Source organism: Oncorhynchus mykiss, chromosome 13 (genome assembly GCF_013265735.2).
Source record: "Oncorhynchus mykiss isolate Arlee chromosome 13, USDA_OmykA_1.1, whole genome shotgun sequence".
Taxonomy (NCBI): Eukaryota; Metazoa; Chordata; class Actinopteri; order Salmoniformes; family Salmonidae; genus Oncorhynchus; species Oncorhynchus mykiss.
In genome coordinates this window covers 70,624,822-70,645,935 of record NC_048577.1, presented here as the reverse complement: position 1 = coordinate 70,645,935, position 21,114 = coordinate 70,624,822, and the positions used below count along the sequence as shown (strand labels likewise).

Here is a 21,114-nt window from a genome sequence, read left to right as displayed (position 1 = left end):
GAGACAACTACTGAAACAGGTAGGAGACGGGGAGGGGACGAGGAGACAAGGGGAGGAGAGGAGGAAACAACTACTGAAACAGGTAGGAGACGGGGAGGGGACGAGGAGACAGGGGAGGGGAGGAGGAGACAGGGGAGGGGAGGAGGAGACAGGGGAGGGGAGGAGGAGACAGGGGGAGGAGAGGAGGAAACAACTACTGAAACAGGTAGGAGACGGGGAGGGGACGAGGAGACAGGGGGAGGGGAGGAGGAGACTGGGGAGGAGAGGAGGAAACAACTACTGAAACAGGTAGGAGACGGGGGAGAGGAGAAGACAGGGGAGGGGAGGAGGAGACAACTACTGAAACAGGTAGGAGACGGGGAGGGGACGAGGAGACAGGGGGAGGGGAGGAGGAAACAACTACTGAAACAGGTAGGAGACGGGGAGGGGACGAGGAGACAGGGGAGGGGAGGAGGAGACAACTACTGAAACAAGTAGGAGACAAGGGGAGGAGAGGAGGAAACAACTACTGAAACAGGTAGGAGACGGGGGGAGAGGAGAAGACAGGGGAGGGGAGGAGGAGATAGGGGAGAATGAGACAGGGAGGGAGGAGACGGGAGGGGTGGAGGAGACGGGAGGAGAGGAGGAGACAGGGGAGGAGGAGACGGGAGGGGAGGAGGAGACGGGAGAAGAGGAGGAGACAGGGAAGGAGGAGACGGGAGGGGAGGAGGAGACAGGGGAGGGGAGGAGGAAACAACTACTGAAACAGGTAGGAGACGGGGGGAGAGGAGAAGACAGGGGAGGGGAGGAGGAGATAGGGGAGAATGAGACAGGGAGGGAGGAGACGGGAGGGGTGGAGGAGACGGGAGGAGAGGAGGAGACAGGGGAGGAGGAGACGGGAGGGGAGGAGGAGACGGGAGAAGAGGAGGAGACAGGGAAGGAGGAGACGGGAGGGGAGGAGGAGACAGGGGAGGGGAGGAGGAGACAACTACTGAAACAGGTAGGAGACGGGGAGGGGAGGAGGAGACAGGGGAGGGGAGGAGGAGACAGGGGTGAATGAGACAGGGAAGGAGGAGACGGGAGGAGAGGAGGAGAAAGGGGGAGGAGAGGAGGAGACAGAAGGAGGAGAGGTAGAAACAACTATGGAAACAGGTAGGACCAGGGGAAGGAGAGGAGGACAGGGGGTGTCTAATCTCCCTCATTCTATCCCGGGGCGTGAGCTGGAAGAGGAGTGGAGGCAGCATGTGGGGGTGACAGCCCTCTAACCTCTCTGCCTCTTCCTCCCTCCTCTCCCCCTCCTCCCTCCCTCCGTCCCTCCTTCCCCTCCTCTCTCCCCTCTCCCTTCCCTCCCTTCCCTTCCTCTCCTCCAGGTGTGTGAACTGGAGGAGGAGAGGAAGCAGTATGTGGGGGCGACAGCCGTCTAACCGCTCTCTCTTTCTCCTCCTCTCTCTCTTTCTCCTCCTCCCTCCCTCCTCTCTCCCTCCCTCCCTCCTCTCTCCCTTCCCTTCCTCTCCTCCAGGTGTGTGAACTGGAGGAGGAGAGGAAGCAGTGTGTGGGGGCGACAGCCGTCTAACCGCTCTCTCTCTCTCTCCCTCCTCCCTCCCTCTCCTCCAGGTGCGTGAGCTGGAGGGTGAGCTGGAGGAGGAGAGGAGGCAGCGTGCGGGAGCGACAGCAGGGAGGAAGAAGCTGGAAGGAGAGGTGAATGATCTGGAGGACCAGGTGGAAGCCACCAGTAGGGGGCGTGACGAGGCCGTCAAACAGCTGCGCAAGATACAGGTCAGTCACACACCACAGAGGAACAACACTGAGATCCTGGATGTAGGGGGAAGTTGTCTGTAGACTCTGATCCTGGATGTAGGGGGAAGTTGTCTGTAGACTCTGATCCTGGCTGTAGGGGGAAGTTGTCTGTAGACTCTGGTCCTGGATGTAGGGGGAAGTTGTCTGTGGACTCTGGTCCTGGATGTAGGGGGAAGTTGTCTGTAGACTCTGATCCTGGGTGTAGGGGGAAGTTGTCTGTAGACTCTGATCCTGGATGTAGGGGGAAGTTGTCTGTAGACTCTGATCCTGGGTGTAGGGGGAAGTTGTCTGTAGACTGATCCTGGGTGTAGGGGGAAGTTGTCTGTAGACTCTGATCCTGGATGTAGGGGGAAGTTGTCTGTAGACTCTGATCCTGGGTGTAGGGGGAAGTTGTCTGTAGACTGATCCTGGATGTAGGGGGAAGTTGTCCCTAGACTCTGATCCTGGCTGTAGGGGGAAGTTGTCTGTAGACTCTGATCTTGGCTGTAGGGGGAAGTTGTCTGTAGACTCTGATCCTGGATGTAGGGGGAAGTTGTCTGTAGACTCTGATCCTGGCTGTAGGGGGAAGTTGTCTGTAGACTCTGATCCTGGCTGTAGGGGGAAGTTGTCTGTAGACTCTGATCCTGGATGTAGGGGGAAGTTGTCTGTAGACTCTGATCCTGGCTGTAGGGGGAAGTTGTCTGTAGACTCTGATCCTGGATGTAGTGGGAAGTTGTCTGTGGACTCTGATCCTGGATGTAGGGGGAAGTTGTCTGTGGACTCTGATCCTGGATGTAGGGGGAAGTTGTCTGTAGACTGATCCTGGATGTAGGGGGGAGTTGTCTGTAGACTCTGATCCTGGATGTAGGGGGAAGTTGTCTGTAGACTCTGATCCTGGATGTAGGGGGAAGTTGTCTGTGGACTCTGATCCTGGATGTAGGGGGAAGTTGTCTGTAGACTCTGATCCTGGGTGTAGGGGGAAGTTGTCTGTAGACTGATCCTGGATGTAGGGGGAAGTTGTCCCTAGACTCTGATCCTGGCTGTAGGGGGAAGTTGTCTGTAGACTCTGATCTTGGCTGTAGGGGGAAGTTGTCTGTAGACTCTGATCCTGGATGTAGGGGGAAGTTGTCTGTAGACTCTGATCCTGGCTGTAGGGGGAAGTTGTCTGTAGACTCTGATCCTGGATGTAGTGGGAAGTTGTCTGTGGACTCTGATCCTGGATGTAGGGGGAAGTTGTCTGTGGACTCTGATCCTGGATGTAGGGGGAAGTTGTCTGTAGACTGATCCTGGATGTAGGGGGGAGTTGTCTGTAGACTCTGATCCTGGATGTAGGGGGAAGTTGTCTGTAGACTCTGATCCTGGATGTAGGGGGAAGTTGTCTGTGGACTCTGATCCTGGATGTAGGGGGAAGTTGTCTGTAGACTCTGATCCTGGGTGTAGGGGGAAGTTGTCTGTAGACTGATCCTGGATGTAGGGGGAAGTTGTCCCTAGACTCTGATCCTGGCTGTAGGGGGAAGTTGTCTGTAGACTCTGATCTTGGCTGTAGGGGGAAGTTGTCTGTAGACTCTGATCCTGGATGTAGGGGGAAGTTGTCTGTAGACTCTGATCCTGGCTGTAGGGGGAAGTTGTCTGTAGACTCTGATCCTGGCTGTAGGGGGAAGTTGTCTGTAGACTCTGATCCTGGATGTAGGGGGAAGTTGTCTGTAGACTCTGATCCTGGCTGTAGGGGGAAGTTGTCTGTAGACTCTGATCCTGGGTGTAGGGGGAAGTTGTCTGTAGACTGATCCTGGATGTAGGGGGAAGTTGTCCCTAGACTCTGATCCTGGCTGTAGGGGGAAGTTGTCTGTAGACTCTGATCTTGGCTGTAGGGGGAAGTTGTCTGTAGACTCTGATCCTGGATGTAGGGGGAAGTTGTCTGTAGACTCTGATCCTGGCTGTAGGGGGAAGTTGTCTGTAGACTCTGATCCTGGATGTAGTGGGAAGTTGTCTGTGGACTCTGATCCTGGATGTAGGGGGAAGTTGTCTGTGGACTCTGATCCTGGATGTAGGGGGAAGTTGTCTGTAGACTGATCCTGGATGTAGGGGGGAGTTGTCTGTAGACTCTGATCCTGGATGTAGGGGGAAGTTGTCTGTAGACTCTGATCCTGGATGTAGGGGGAAGTTGTCTGTGGACTCTGATCCTGGATGTAGGGGGAAGTTGTCTGTAGACTCTGATCCTGGGTGTAGGGGGAAGTTGTCTGTAGACTGATCCTGGATGTAGGGGGAAGTTGTCCCTAGACTCTGATCCTGGCTGTAGGGGGAAGTTGTCTGTAGACTCTGATCTTGGCTGTAGGGGGAAGTTGTCTGTAGACTCTGATCCTGGATGTAGGGGGAAGTTGTCTGTAGACTCTGATCCTGGCTGTAGGGGGAAGTTGTCTGTAGACTCTGATCCTGGCTGTAGGGGGAAGTTGTCTGTAGACTCTGATCCTGGATGTAGGGGGAAGTTGTCTGTAGACTCTGATCCTGGCTGTAGGGGGAAGTTGTCTGTAGACTCTGATCCTGGATGTAGGGGGAAGTTGTCTGTGGACTCTGATCCTGGATGTAGGGGGAAGTTGTCTGTGGACTCTGATCCTGGATGTAGGGGGAAGTTGTCTGTAGACTCTGATCCTGGATGTAGGGGAAGTTATCTGTAGACTCTGATCCTGGGTGTAGGGGGAAGTTGTCTGTAGACTCTGATCCTGGGTGTAGGGGGAAGTTGTCTGTAGACTGATCCTGGATGTAGGGGAAGTTGTCTGTAGACTGATCCTGGATGTAGGGGAAGTTATCTGTAGACTCTGATCCTGGATGTAGGGTGAAGTTGTCTGTAGACTCTGATCCTGGCTGTAGGGGGAAGTTGTCTGTAGACTCTGATCCTGGGTGTAGGGGGAAGTTGTCTGTAGACTGATCCTGGATGTAGGGGAAGTTATCTGTAGACTGATCCTGGATGTAGGGGAAGTTATCTGTAGACCCTGATCCTGGATGTAGGGTGAAGTTGTCTGTAGACTCTGATCCTGGCTGTAGGGGGAAGTTGTCTATAGACTCTGATCCTGGATGTAGGGGGAAGTTGTCTGTAGACTCTGATCCTGGATGTAGGGGGAAGTTGTCTGTAGACTCTGATCCTGGCTGTAGGGGGAAGTTGTCTGTAGACTCTGGTCCTGGCTGTAGGGGGAAGTTGTCTGTAGACTCTGATCCTGGCTGTATGGGGAAGTTGTCTGTAGACTCTGATCCTGGCTGTAGGGGGAAGTTGTCCCTAGACGGTGTAGACTCTGATCCTGGGTCCGTTTAGCATTTCTCCACTAATGACTTCCATTTCCTCCCTCTCCGGCTTCTATTCCTTCTCCTCTCCTTCCCCTCTCCTCCTCCCGCTCCTCCTCCTACCCGCTCCTCCTCTTCTCTCCTCTCCTCCTCCCCCTCCTCAGGCCCAGATGAAGGAGCTCCAGAGGGAGGTGGAGGATTCCCGTGCAGCCCAGAAGGAGGTACTGTCCTCAGCCAGGGAGTCCGAGAGGAGAGCCAAGACCCTGGAGGCCAGCTTCATGCAGCTACAGGAGGTACAGTCTTCCCTACCTCCCCCCTCTCTCCCTCCCCCCTCTTTCCCTCTGTCTCTCTCCCCCCTCTCTCCCTCTGTCTCTCCCTCCCCCTCCTTCTCTCTGTCTGTCTCCCCCCTCTTTCTCCCCCCCCCCCTCTTTCTCCCCCCCCCTCTCCCTCTGTCTCTCTCTTTGTCCTCCCATGTTAACATGGGAGAATCTTGCCACATCACTAGAAACTTCACTCTGTCTCTCTCCTGTTCTTGTCTCCTAAAATGCCCCCCATCTCTCCTCCTACATCTCTTCACTCTTTGTCCCCCCTGTAGGACTTGGCTGCGGCAGAGAGGGCTCGTAAGCAGGCCGAGACAGAGAGAGATGAGATGTCTGAGGATCTGGCCAGCAACTCTGGGAAGTGAGTGTGTAGGCTACTTTTAAAAGGTCCCCTAGACTGTGTCCCAAATGCCACCCTATAGGCCATTGGTCCGTGGTCTAAAGTAGTGCACTATAAAGGGATTAGGATGTAATATGGGACACAGGCCTCATCTCTTTTCCTTCATCTGTATTGATGTAGAACGTCTGGACATGTGACAACATCCTCAGTACTGTTAACACCTAACCCTTAACCCAAACCTAACCCTACCCTAAAACTAACCTAACCCTTAACCCAAACCTAACCCTACCCTAAAACTAACCTAACCCTTAACCCAAACCTAACCCTACACTAAAACTAACCTAACCCTTAACCCAAACCTAACCCTTAACCCAAACCTAACCCTTAACCCAAACCTAACCCTACCCTAAAACTAACCTAACCCTTAACCCAAACCTAACCCTACCCTAAAACTAACCTAACCCTTAACCCAAACCTAACCCTACCCTAAAACTAACCTAACCCTTAACCCAAACCTAACCCTACCCTAAAACTAACCTTAACCCTTAACCCAAACCTAACCCTACCCTAAAACTAACCTAACCCTTAACCCAAACCTAACCATACCCTAAAACTAACCTAACCCTTAACCCAAACCTAACCCTACCCTAAAACTAACCTAACCCTTAACCCAAACCTAACCCTACCCTAAAACTAACCCTTAACCCAAAACTAACCCTACCCTAAAACTAACCTTAACCCTTAACCCAAACCTAACTATACCCTAAAACTAATCTTAACCCTTAACCCAAACCTAACCCTACCCTAAAACTAACCTTAACCCTTAACCCAAACCTAACCATACCCTAAAACTAATCCTTAACCCAAAACTAACCCTACCCTAAAACTAACCTTAACCCTTAACCCAAACCTAACTATACCCTAAAACTAATCTTAACCCTTAACCCAAACCTAACCCTACACTAAAACTAACCTAACCCTTAACCCAAACCTAACCCTTAACCCAAACCTAACCCTTAACCCAAACCTAACCCTACCCTAAAACTAACCTAACCCTTAACCCAAACCTAACCCTACCCTAAAACTAACCTAACCCTTAACCCAAACCTAACCCTACCCTAAAACTAACCTAACCCTTAACCCAAACCTAACCCTACCCTAAAACTAACCTTAACCCTTAACCCAAACCTAACCCTACCCTAAAACTAACCTAACCCTTAACCCAAACCTAACCATACCCTAAAACTAACCTAACCCTTAACCCAAACCTAACCCTACCCTAAAACTAACCTAACCCTTAACCCAAACCTAACCCTACCCTAAAACTAACCCTTAACCCAAAACTAACCCTACCCTAAAACTAACCTTAACCCTTAACCCAAACCTAACTATACCCTAAAACTAATCTTAACCCTTAACCCAAACCTAACCCTACCCTAAAACTAACCTTAACCCTTAACCCAAACCTAACCATACCCTAAAACTAATCTTAACCCAAACCTAACCCTACCCTAAAACTAACCTAACCCTTAACCCAAACCTAACCATACCCTAAAACTAATCTTAACCCTTAACCCAAACCTAACCCTACCCTAAAACTAACCTAACCCTTAACCCAAACCTAACCCTACCCTAAAACTAACCTTAAACCTAACCCTTAACCCAAACCTAACCCTACCCTAAAACTAACCTAACCCTTAACCCAAACCTAACCATACCCTAAAACTAACCTTAACCCTTAAACCTTAACCCAAACCTACCCATACCCTAAAACTAACCTTAACCCTTAAACCTAACCCTTAACCCAAACTTAACCCTTAAACCTAACCCTTAACCCAAATCTAACCCTACCCTAAAACTAACCTTAACCCTTAACCCAAACCTAACCATACCCTAAAACTAATCTTAACCCTTAACCCAAACCTAACCCTACCCTAAAACTAACCTTAACCCTTAACCCAAACCTAACCATACCCTAAAACTAATCTTAACCCTTAACCCAAACCTAACCCTACCCTAAAACTAACCTAACCCTTAACCCAAAACTAACCCTACCCTAAAACTAACCTTAACCCTTAACCCAAACCTAACCATACCCTAAAACTAATCTTAACCCTTAACCCAAACCTAACCCTACCCTAAAACGAACCTAACCCTTAACCCAAACCTAACCCTACCCTAAAACTAACCTTAACCCTTAAACCTAACCCTTAACCCAAACCTAACCATACCCTAAAACTAACCTAACCCTTAACCCAAACCTAACCATACCCTAAAACTAACCTTAACCCTTAAACCTTAACCCAAACCTAACCATACCCTAAAACTAACCTTAACCCTTAAACCTAACCCTTAACCCAAACTTAACCCTTAAACCTAACCCTTAACCCAAACCTAACCATACCCTAAAACTAACCTTAACCCTTAACCCAAACCTAACCATACCCTAAAACTAACCTTAACCCTTAACCCAAACTTAACCATACCCTAAAACTAACCTTAACCCTTATGCCTAACCCTTAACCCAAACTAAACCATCCCCTAAAACTAACCTTAACCCTAACCCAAACTTAACCCTTAAACCTAACCCTTATCCCAAACTTAACCCTACCCTAAAACTAACCTTAACCCTTAAGCCTAAACTTAACCCTTAAGCCAAACTTAACCCTTAAACCTAACCCTTAACCCAAACTTAACCCTACCCTAAAATTAACCTTAACCCTTATGCCTAAACTTAACCCTTAACCCAAACTTAACCATACCCTAAAACTAACCTTAACCCTTATGCCTAAACTTAACTCTTAACCAAAACTTAACCCTTAAACCTAACCCTTAACCCAACTTAACCCTTAACCCTTAACCCAACTTAACCCTTAACCCTAACCCTTAACCCTTAAACCTAAACCTAAACTTAACCCTTGACCCAAGCTTAACCCTTAAACCTAACCCTTAACCCAACTTAACCCTTAACCCTAACCCTTAACCCAAACTTAACCCTTAAACATTAACCTAACCCTTAACCCAAACTTAACCCTTAAACCTAACCCTTAACCCTTAAACCTTTAAACCAAACTTAACCCTTAAACCTAAACCTAACCCTTAACTCAAACTTAACCCTTAAACCTAACCCTTAACCCAAACTTAACCCTTAAACCTAAACCTAACCCTTAACCCAAACTTAACCATACCCTAAAACTAACCTTAACCCTAATGCCTAGACCTAACCCTTAACCCAAACTTAACCCTTAAACCTAACCCTTAACCAAAAACTTAACCCTTAAACTTAACCCTTAACCCAAACTTAAGCCTTAAACCTAAACTTAACCCTTAACCCAAACTTAACACTTAAACCTAAACCTAAGCCTTACCTTTAACTCATTAGTTTCTCCCATTCAATTCAGTGCAGACTATTGACATTTATACTGTAAGTCTCTGCTCATCTGCTCCTCCTCCTCTTCCTCTCCTCCTCCTATCCTCCCTCCTCCTCCTCTTACCCTCCTCTCCTCTTCCTCCACTTCTCAGATCTATGATGTCTGATGAGAAGCGTCGTCTGGAGGCTAAGATCAGCCAGCTAGAGGAAGAGCTGGAGGAGGAGCAGGCCAACATGGAGAACCTCCACGACCGCCTCCGGAAGACACAGCAACAGGTAGGAGAGGAGGGGAGTTTACACTAGGTAGTGTGTAGGTGGGAGGGGAGTGTGCTTTAGGTAGGGTTTACGGGGAGGGGAGTATGCACTAGGTAGTGTGAAGGGAGGAGGCGCAGACCAAGAGACACTCAGTGACTTCCCTACCTCTTCCCTTTACTGTCTCCCTACCTCTTCCCTTTACTGTCTCCCTACCTCTTCCCTTTACTGTCTCCCTACCTCTTCCCTTTACTGTCTCCCTACCTCTTCCATTTACTGTCTCCCTACCTCTTCCCCTTACTGTCTCCCGACCTCTTCCCTTTACTGTCTCCCGACCTCTTTCCTTTACTGTCTCCCTACCTCTTCCCTTTACTGTCTCCCTACCTCTTCCCTTTACTGTCTCCCTACCTCTTCCCTTTACTGTCTCCATACCTCTTCCCTTTACTGTCTCCCTACCTCTTCCCTTTACTGTCTCCCTACCTCTTCCCCTTACTGTCTCCCTACCTCTTCCCTTTACTGTCTCCATACCTCTTCCCTTTACTGTCTCCCTTTACTGTCTCTCTACCTCTTCCCTTTACTGTCTCCCTTTACTGTCTCCATACCTCTTCCCTTTACTGTCTCCCGACCTCTTCCCTTTACTGCCTCCCTTTACTGTCTCCCTACCTCTTCCCTTTACTGTCTCCCTACCTCTTCCCTTTACTGTCTCCCTACCTCCTCTTCCCTTTACTGTCTCCCTACCTCTTCCCTTTACTGTCTCCCTACCTCTTCCCTTCACTGTCTCCCTACCTCTTCCCTTTACTGTCTCCCTACCTCTTCCCTTTACTGTCTCCCTACCTCTTCCCTTTACTGTCTCCCTACCTCTTCCCCTTTACTGTCTCCATACCTCTTCCCCTTACTGTCTCCCTACCTCTTCCCTTTACTGTCTCCCTACCTCCTCTTCCCTTTACTGTCTCCATACCTCTTCCCCTTACTGTCTCTATACCTCTTCCCTTTACTGTCAGACCAGAGGGCATCTTTTGTCTCTTCCTCCTGGTCCTAACCTCTTCCTCCCATGACCCCCTCTCTAAAGTGATGACGTGTGCGTCTCTCTATCCCTTCCCCCTAGGTGGACCAGTTGAGCAGTGAGCTGCAGGCTGAGCGTAGTTCCTCCCAGAGCAGTGAGGGCGCCAGACAGCAGCTCGAGAGGCAGAACAAGGATCTGAAGGTCAAGCTACAGGAGATGGAGGGTCAGGGGAGGTCAAAGTTCAAATCCTCCATCGCCGCCCTGGAGGCCAAACTACACCAGCTGGAGGAGCAGCTGGAGCTGGAGAACAGGTAAGGACAGGAGAGGGGGAGGAGAGGAGGGAGAGGGCTGGAGAACAGGAGAGGGGGAGGCGAGGAGAGGAGAGGAGGAGACAGGAACAGCTCTGGCTGGAGAACAGGTGGGGGCAGGAGAGGGTGATGGGAAATGTAGTTCTTGCTCACATGGTCATGATGAACTACATAAAGAACTTGATCTCAATGCAAAAGGCAAGGTAGGTAAATATACACTGGACAGTTTATTAGGTACACCACGGCAAGACTCGTGCAATCCAACAGACGGGACACAAACAGACAAATAACGGCATCTCACGAATGCACATCTCATCGATCTCTGTCACGGATGGGCTGTTGCAGCAGACGACCACACCGGGTTCCCCTCCCATCAGCTACAAACAGGAAGAAGCGGCTCCAGTGGACACGTGATCCACTACAATAGAGAAGTGGGAAAACATCGCCTGGAAAATGACAGCGAGTTCAGTTTACTTGAGTGGCCAGATCAGTCCCCAGATCAGTCCCCAGATCAGTCCCCAGACCAGTCCCCAGACCAGTCCCCAGGTCAGTCCCCACATCAGTCCCCAGACCAGTCCCCAGGTCAGTCCCCAGGTCAGTCCCCAGACCAGTCCCCAGGTCAGTCCCCAGACCAGTCCCCAGATCAGTCCCCAGGTCAGTCCCCAGATCAGTCCCCAGGTCAGTCCCCAGATCAGTCCCCAGGTCAGTCCCCAGATCAGTCCCCAGGTCAGTCCCCAGATCAGTCCCCAGGTCAGTCCCCAGAACAGTCCCCAGGTCAGTCCCCAGACCTCAACCCAATAGAATATCTTTGCGATGAGATGGAACTGACTGTTCCCATACACCTTGTAGAATGCCCCGAAGAATTCAAGCTGTTCTGGAGGCAAAGGAAGGTCCGACCATGTACTTGTGTGATGTCAACATCCCTGTGAAACGTTTTTCGACACATTGTAGAATTCCCCGAAGAATTCAAGCTGTTCTGGAGGCAAAGGACGGTCCGACCCTGTACTAGATGGGTGTACCTAATAAACTGAAGGTGTACCTAATAAACTGATGACTGTACCTAATAAACTGGACCTGGTACTAGATGGGTGTACCTAATAAACTGGACCTGGTACTAGATGGGTGTACCTAATAAACTGGACCTGGTACTAGATGGGTGTACCTAATAAACTGGACCTGGTACTAGATGGGTGTACCTAATAAACTGGACCTGGTACTAGATGGGTGTACCTAATAAACTGGACCTGGTACTAGATAAGTGTACCTAATAAACTGTCCGGGTACTCGATGGGTGTACCTAATAAACTGGACCTGGTACTAGATGGGTGTACCTAATAAACTGGACCTGGTACTAGATGGGTGTACCTAATAAACTGGACCTGGTACTAGATGGGTGTACCTAATAAACTGGACCTGGTACTAGATGGGTGTACCTAATAAACTGGACCTGGTACTAGATGCGTGTACCTAATAAACTGTCTGGGTACTAGATGGGTGTACCTAATAAACTGTCCGGTGAGTGTATAAGCCCAATAGTAATACTATAGTGATGGAATGGATAGTGCAGTCATCATTACAGTTGGACACATTGGTACCTTTCTGGCAATTCAGATTGTTGGTAGAGGACATCAATGGGACTCCCTGCCTAAAGAAAGGCTCAATAAAATATATATCAGCTGGAAAGTTCTGGCTTGGTGTGTGTCCAGAAAGAGAGAGCTGTAAGGTTATTTTGTGTGTGTGTGTGTGTGTGTGTGTGTGTGTGTGTGTGTGTGTGTGTGTGTGTGTGTGTGTGTGTGTGTGTGTCTCTGTGTGTGTGTGTGTGTGTGTGTGTGTGTGTCTCTGTGTGTGTGTGTGTGTGTGTGTGTGTGTCTCTGTGTGTGTGTGTGTGTGTGTGTGTCCAGAGAGAGACAGACCAACGCTAAAGCAACGCGTCAGAAAGAGAAGAAACTGAAGGATCTGACCATCCAGATGGAGGAAGACAGGAAACAGGCAGAGCAGTACAAGGACCAGGTAACACACACACACACACACATATATATATATACACACACATTCCAACACATATCCTTCAATTTTAAAATGTATTTTTGAGTTTGCTTTTTGGCTTCCTTCCCTTATGTATGTGTGTGTGTGTGTGCCCATTCCATTGCTTGTGTGTCTGTGTGTGTGTGTGCGCACGCATTCCGGTGCACGTGTGTGTGTGTGTGTGTGCGTGCGTGTGTGTGTGTGACTAGGCGGAAAAGGCTAACGTGCGTGTGAAGCAGCTCAAGCGTCAGCTGGAGGAGGCGGAGGAGGAGTCTCAACGGGTTGCCGCGGGACGCAGGAAGTTACAGAGAGAACTGGACGAGGCCTCCGAGGCCAGCGACGCCCTCAGTAGGGAGGTGTCGGCCCTAAAGAGCAAACTCAGGTACACACAGGTTATTCCGCCTGGCTAAATACAACACTAAGCAGACATCACACTGATGTACACTGATGTACACCTCGAGATGATATTTTTACACCAGATATTTTTACACTGATGTACACCAGGTGCTGTGAAGTTGTTTTACAGGGTTACAGTCATAGTAGAAATGCAGCTCATACACTACACCTGACCTGTATATAGTAGACAATATAACACTACACCTGACCTGTATATAGTAGACAATATAACACTACACCTGACCTGTATATAGTAGACAATATAACACTACACCTGACCTGTATATAGTAGACAATATAACACTACACCTGGCCTGTATATAGTAGACAATATAACACTACACCTGGCCTGTATATAGTAGACAATATAACACTACACCTGGACTATATATAGTAGACAATATAACACTACACCTGGACTGTATATAGTAGACAATACAACACTACACCTGGACTGTATATAGTAGACAATATAACACTACACCTGACCTGTATATAGTAGACAATATAACACTACACCTGACCTGTATATAGTAGACAATATAACACTACACCTGGACTGTATATAGTAGACAATATAACACTACACCTGGCCGAAGACCAGCCAAAACAAGACTGTTTATGATGTTGATGTTCTTTCTCTTCCTCTTCTGTCTCTGACTCTGACACCTCTTCAAACCTGTCCTTTAGATATTAACTTGCCCTCAAACGCTTCTCTGTCTGCCTCTTGCTGAGTCATCTTTACTTCAGCAATCAACTTAATACTCACATCATTACTTGACTTGGGAATCTACAGCAACTCTGCAGCTAATTCAACTAAGTTTTTCTGATGACACTTTCTCAAACACTTCCTCAAACACTTCCTCAAAATCTTCCTCAAATTCTTCCTTAAACTCTTCCTCAGACTCTTCCTCAAATTCTTCCTTAAAGCCTTCCTCAAACTCTTCCTCAAATTCTTCCTTAAACTCTTCCTCAGACTCTTCCTCAAATTCTTCCTTAAAGCCTTCCTCAAAATCTACCTTAAATTCTTCCTCAAACTCTTCCTCAATCTCTTCCTCAAACTTAAACTCCTCAGCCTTTAGCTAACCCTTGGTCTCTCATCCATCCTCTGTCTTCACCTCTAAACCCTCCTCTTCTATAGCAGACTTTTCTTCCAGTTCTTCGTCCAACCGTGTTTAAGGTCTAACCATCCAGACACATATGTTTCTTACATGGCTCTGGAAACCAACTATACCTCTAACTTAACTCATTTCCTCTCTGTCTGATTCTGGCATCTCTTCTTCTTCCCTTCTCCAAATTCTACTCTTTTTCTTCTCTTCCTCCAATACGGCCTTCTATCCTGCCTCTTCCCTCTGCCTCTAATTCCCCGACATTCCCGTCCTTCCCAGGCGAGGAGGAGGGGAGTCATCTTTCAGCAGCAGTCCTCGTCGCGTGGGGAGCATTGGGAATGTCAGCCTCAGTAGGACCGGGAGCCGGAGGAGCAGAGCTGGGGATAATGAAGGGAATGGTGGGAATTCTGAGAACACAAACAACGTTCCAGAAGAGGAGGAGCCTCTGTTCTCGTCCACCCCGCCTCCAGAGGACATCAGCGGAACCCTGCCGGAAGAGTAGAGGGACAAAGTCTCACCCCTCCTTTTAAACACTGTCCTTCCTTCTTCTTGTCCTTCCCTCAATACATCTTTCTATTGCCTGTCCTTTTTCCCTCCCTCGTTCCCTCTCCTTCCATTCCTCCTTTTAATCTTTCCCTCCTTCCACTTCTCCCTTCTTCCCTCCCTCCTTTTTCTCCTACCTTCTTCCCTCCCCTTCCCTTCTTCCCTCCCCCTCCCTTATACCCCGCCCCCTTTTTATGCCTCACCTGTCTGTGACAATAGCTTTTATTGTGTCACCAAAATGTCACAAAGTACAGTGTGAGCTGTTTTAAACTGAAGTTATAGCTTATTGCAGATGTCATAATATATATCTGAAGTTATAGCTTATTGCAATGTCATAATATATATCTGAAGTTATAATATATATCTGAAGTTATAGCTTAAAGATTGTTTTTCTCTCTACTTTTATTTATTTGATTATATTTTTAAGCAGTGGCTATATGTTAAAATAAACTAATTCTTTAATCTGGGTATTTAATGTGAATTGAGTTGATATAGAGTAAACCCAGGGACAATACTGTCTAAAGATAGATTTAATCAGATATCAGGCTGTGTGCTGGGTCATTGTTTTTCATTCATAATGAGTTCCTTACTGACGCACACACACTACAGTCCTACTGCTACGATCTACGTTGATTTTAGGTTCACATAAAATTGTTGTTTATTCTACAATCATACTAGCCTCATCCCAGATCTGTTTGTGCCATCATGTCAACTCATGACAGACAGACTGGTACCCAGGCTACAATCCTACAGGACACAGACAGACTGGTGCCCAGGCTACAATCCTACAGGACACAGACAGACTGGTGCCCAGGCTACAATCCTACAGGACACAGACAGACTGGTACCCAGGCTACAATCCTACAGGACACAGACAGACTGGTACCCAGGCTACAATCCTACAGGACACAGACAGACTGGTACCCAGGCTACAATGGTCTACAGGACACAGACAGACTGGTACCCAGGCTACAATGGTCTACAGGACACAAGACAGACTGGTGCCCAGGCTACAAAAGTCTACATGGCTTTTAGTACCATTCAGTGTCAAGGGTTATTAGGCTGAATTGTTTGTGAAAACACCTAAATATATATTTTTAAATGCTATAAACTATTTTCAAATCACCACAATCGTGTGTTCTTGTCTGTGGATTTTGTTCAACCGCAAAAAAAAAACCATCTCTTTCACCAAGTCAGTTTTATTGAGGACAGTTGGGTCAGACACATTTAACCCAACATGACTTATTAGATACAGGAAGAGGCATCCCAAGATGAAACACATATTTAAATGGGAAAAAACGAAATGTGTATATTTTAGTACAGAAGCTTGTGAGTGGGCTACACAAAGCAACAACATGACATCTCATTGGGTGTCCATCTCTGTGACTTCCTGATTCACAGAAACAAGACACACCCCTATCCACACTGAGTTTAAGAGAAATGTTTCAAATGATATTGCTTCATACATTCTACCCCCTGAGCAACAAGCAGTAACAGTCACACGTAGGTATCCACTCCCATTATAAACACACTCAACATTCTATTTTATTACATCCTATATTATTACTAGTACCATATAGGGAAAAAGTAAGAACCCAGAGCAAGTGAATCAACCCTTACATGTATTTTGTAACATAAAACACGTTTCCTTGAAGTAATCATATGTCATCCCTCATCACAGAACAAGGTTACTTTCAGGGTTGGGCTCAGTTCCATTTCAATTCAGTCATTCTTTCATGGTTGGGCTCAGTTCCATTTCAATTCAGTCATTCTTTCATGGTTGGGCTCGGTTCCATTTCAATTCAGTCATTCTTTCATGGTTGGGCTCGGTTCCATTTCAATTCAGTCAATCTTTCAGGGTTGGGCTCGGTTCCATTTCAATTCAGTCATTCTTTCATGGTTGGGCTCGGTTCCATTTCAATTCAGTCAATCTTTCAGGGTTGGGCTCGGTTCCATTTCAATTCAGTCAATCTTTCAGGGTTGGGCTCAGTTCCATTTCAATTCAGTCAACCCTGGAAATAAACGGACGTTCCAATTGTCTCTTGAAACAGAATTGGTAACTTTTTATACTCCTGGATGGCAAAAGTACTGAGCTGAACTGAGCAGCCAACTGATATTATTCCTCTCTTCCACTTAGCACCTAGCTCTGGGCACTTGGTAAATCTGTAAGGATTGGATAGGTATAAACATGGTGAATATTTCACCTAGCCTCATCAGAGGACAAGGTGGAGGTGCTATTTACCATATTGTGTTGCTACTCGCGTCCATCCAACTCTTTCAGATCTACTAACTTTGCCTAGGACCTAGGGAGGAGGGTAGTTGGGGCTAAATATTAGTTTGTTTGGCGTTGACGCTATATCATTGGCTAGAACTGAATGGGCTGAGGTGTATTACCGGTACCTGAGCAGTAGAAAGAGACATCTTTAATAAGATCAGACCACACTGAGGTCCCAGCTACACAGAGACATCTTTAATAAGGTCAGACCACACTGAGGTCCCAGCTACACAGAGACATCTTTAATAAGGTCAGACCACACTGAGGTCCCAGCTACACAGAGACATCTTTAATAAGGTCAGACCACACTGAGGTCCCAGCTACACAGAGACATCTTTAATAAGATCAGACCACACTGAGGTCCCAGCTACACAGAGACATCTTTAATAAGATCAGACCACACTGAGGTCCCAGCTACACAGAGACATCTTTAATAAGATCAGACCACACGGAGGTCCCAGCTACAGAGACATCTTTAATAAGATCAGACCACACTGAGGTCCCAGCTACACAGAGACATCTTTAATAAGATCAGACCACACTGAGGTCCCAGCTACACAGAGACATCTTTAATAAGATCAGACCACACTGAGGTCCCAGCTACACAGAGACATCTTTAATAAGATCAGACCACACTGAGGTCCCAGCTACACAGAGACATCTTTAATAAGATCAGACCACACTGAGGTCCCAGCTACACAGAGACATCTTTAATAAGATCAGACCACACTGAGGTCCCAGCTACACAGAGACATCTTTAATAAGATCAGACCACACTGAGGTCCCAGCTACACAGAGACATATTTAATAAGGTCAGACCACACTGAGGTCCCAGCTACACAGAGACATCTTTAATAAGATCAGACCACACTGAGGTCCCAGCTACACAGAGACATCTTTAATAAGGTCAGACCACACTGAGGTCCCAGCTACACAGAGACATCTTTAATAAGGTCAGACCACACTGAGGTCCCAGCTACACAGAGACATCTTTAATAAGATCAGACCACACTGAGGTCCCAGCTACACAGAGACATCTTTAATAAGATCAGACCACACTGAGGTCCCAGCTACACAGAGACATCTTTAATAAGATCAGACCACACTGAGGTCCCAGCTACACAGAGACATCTTTAATAAGATCAGACCACACGGAGGTCCCAGCTACAGAGACATCTTTAATAAGATCAGACCACACTGAGGTCCCAGCTACACAGAGACATCTTTAATAAGATCAGACCACACTGAGGTCCCAGCTACACAGAGACATCTTTAATAAGATCAGACCACACTGAGGTCCCAGCTACACAGAGACATCTTTAATAAGATCAGACCACACTGAGGTCCCAGCTACACAGAGACATATTTAATAAGGTCAGACCACACTGAGGTCCCAGCTACACAGAGACATCTTTAATAAGATCAGACCACACTGAGGTCCCAGCTACACAGAGACATATTTAATAAGGTCAGACCACACTGAGGTCCCAGCTACACAGAGACATCTTTAATAAGATCAGACCACACTGAGGTCCCAGCTACACAGAGACATCTTTAATAAGATCAGACCACACTGAGGTCCCAGCTACACAGAGACATCTTTAATAAGATCAGACCACACTGAGGTCCCAGCTACACAGAGACATCTTTAATAAGGTCAGACCACACTGAGGTCCCAGCTACACAGAGACATCTTTAATAAGATCAGACCACACTGAGGTCCCAGCTACACAGAGACATATTTAATAAGGTCAGACCACACTGAGGTCCCAGCTACACAGAGACATCTTTAATAAGATCAGACCACACTGAGGTCCCAGCTACACAGAGACATCTTTAATAAGGTCAGACCACACTGTGGTCTCAGAGTAAGGCACAAAGCTTCACCCAACAGGATATAAGCGACAATATCATCAATATAGGTGTGACAGTATTGGAGTGCGTCCATAAATGGCACTCTATTCCCTATATAGTATCCTACTTTTGACTGGCTCCTACGACTAAGTAGTATGCCCTTACTTTTAACTGGGGGAAAAAAGTAGGGCCCTATATAGGGAATGTGTTGATATTTAAGCCCCAAGCCTGTCATCACAGAACGAACCAACAAACACCCAAAACATAGGGGTGAGAATGATCAACCAGGTATTCAAACCCACAATACCCAGGCCATTGAGCGCCTTCAGAGACTGTTAGCCCGCTGAGTTAAAGCCAAGGCATTACCCTAGGGTGCTAACGCGAGTCTTCAGATCTCAGGCAAAGTTATTCACCATGCAAGTATAGTAAGCCCAGTGGTTCACAACCAGTGGTACTAGAACCCTTGGGGGTAATTGGCCAATCCACAGGGGCTACTTGAGGAGACTCATGAGGGGGTAGAGGGCAGAGCATGGAGTACATCACTTGGTGGTGAACCACTGGTTTATCCGAGCCAAATAACCTCTGTTACACTTGTGCCACCATATACAATATGTTAAACACTCATCTTGTAGGGGTTAAAAACCCTGAGATTCTAAACCACATTCACAGGTTTGAAAAACTCCGGTAACTTAAAAATGTTTTTTTAATCATTGGATTTCCAGAATTCCTATTTGGAATGTTGGATTTCCAGAATTCCCATTTGGAATGTTGGATTTCTTGCTTATTCCCGTTTGATTCCGTGAACCTTCTAACACTGATTTATGGAATATGTGGGAAATTAGAGAAAGTTGGCTGAATTTTGCAGCCCTAGTCAGTCATTCACAGGTAAGGCTGTCGCATAACAAACATAAATCTGGACTACCCTCTGAGCAACCTACGTGGCTGTCTGAGTTCATATCCACTACCCTCTGAGCAACCTACTCAGCTGTCTGAGTTCATATCCACTACCTTCTGAGCAACATACTCAGTTGTCTGAGTTCATATCCACTACCCTCTGAGCAACCTACTCAGCTGTCTGAGTTCATATCCACTACCCTCTGAGCAACCTACTCAGCTGTCTGAGTTCATATCCACTACCCTCTGAGCAACCTACGTGGCTGTCTGAGTTCATATCCACTACCCTCTGAGCAACCTACTCAGCCGTCTGAGTTCATATCCACTACCCTCTGAGCAACATACTCAGCTGTCTGAGTTCATATCCACTACCCTCTGAGCAACATACTCAGTTGTCTGAGTTCATATCCACTACCCTCTGAGCAACCTACGTGGCTGTCTGAGTTCGTATCCACTACCCTCTGAGCAACATACTCAGCTGTCTGAGTTCATATCCACTACCCTCTGAGCAACATACTCAGCCATCTGAGTTCATATCCACTACCCTCTGAGCAACATACTCAGCCGTCTGAGTTCATATCCAAATATCAACCTTTCCACTTACAACTATAAAACACGGCTTCAATCTCCGCGTGGATTACTCATGGATTGTTCATTCATCATTCAAGACTTCTACTAGTAAGAAAATCCTACTGTATTGCTATAGTTTAAACACATTATAGTTCAAGAAGGCATCATTAACTTTGGTAATCTAACTCTGTTATATCAGCCTAGCCATGTTGAAGATCTCTATCAGCGCCTAGCCATGTTGATCTCTATCAGCGCCTAGCCATGTTGAAGATCTCTATCAGCGCCTAGCCATGTTGAAGATCTCTATCAGCCTAGCCATGTTGAAGATCTCTATCAGCCTAGCCATGTTGAAGATCTCTATCAGCCTAGCCATGTTGAAGATCTCTATCAGCCTAGCCATGTTGAAGATCTCTATCAGCCTAGCATAGTTAAAGGTGCTCTCATGTTGAAGCTCTAAAGGTGAGCGCAGTAGCACCCTCAACACCATAGACTAGGATAGACGGCTCTTGTGCCACAAAGCCGGTTTAAGCATGGGCAGAGCGAGCCATTGAGGACTTCCACCATTTTGAAGTAGTCAAGAAGTGGCTGGTACTTGCCATCGGTCAGGAAAAGATTGCAGAATTCCATCCAGGTCAGTAGGACTGATCAGCTAATGAATTATACTATACTAACATTACATAACTGCAAGTGCCAGTAAATCACCAACCTTGTTATTATACCTGTTCAGACAACACCCTCCAGGGGGCAGTAAATCACCAACATTGTCTTTATACCCATTCAGACAACACCCTCCAGGGGGCAGTAAATCACCAACCTTGTCTTTATAC

General features: G+C 47.2%; 1 protein-coding gene and 1 long non-coding RNA gene across 3 annotated transcripts in view; one reads left to right on the top strand and one right to left on the bottom strand.

Moving 5' to 3' along the window:
* The window catches only part of LOC110539049 (myosin-11-like), a 76,458-nt gene extending 60,932 nt beyond the window's left edge, over positions 1 to 15,526 (top strand). Inside the window, exons 38-45 of the mRNA XM_036942064.1 lie at positions 1,594 to 1,755; positions 5,193 to 5,321; positions 5,624 to 5,709; positions 9,211 to 9,334; positions 10,416 to 10,624; positions 12,523 to 12,631; positions 12,856 to 13,028; positions 14,431 to 15,526. Coding sequence (XP_036797959.1) covers positions 1,594 to 1,755; positions 5,193 to 5,321; positions 5,624 to 5,709; positions 9,211 to 9,334; positions 10,416 to 10,624; positions 12,523 to 12,631; positions 12,856 to 13,028; positions 14,431 to 14,653 — 1,215 coding nt within the window. The 3' untranslated portion in view covers positions 14,654 to 15,526. The remainder of the gene's footprint in view (positions 1 to 1,593; positions 1,756 to 5,192; positions 5,322 to 5,623; positions 5,710 to 9,210; positions 9,335 to 10,415; positions 10,625 to 12,522; positions 12,632 to 12,855; positions 13,029 to 14,430) is intronic.
* A 349-nt stretch (positions 15,527 to 15,875) lies between these two features.
* On the bottom strand, positions 15,876 to 21,073 carry LOC118938368. 2 transcript variants are annotated; one of them, XR_005035670.1, is made up of 2 exons: positions 16,706 to 21,073; positions 15,876 to 16,665 (listed from the first exon to the last, which is right to left on the bottom strand). It is a non-coding gene; the product is annotated as an uncharacterized LOC118938368 (long non-coding RNA). The 2 variants fall into 2 exon arrangements; XR_005035671.1 differs by having other exon boundaries at positions 15,876 to 16,625.
* Positions 21,074 to 21,114: the final 41 nt, after the last annotated feature.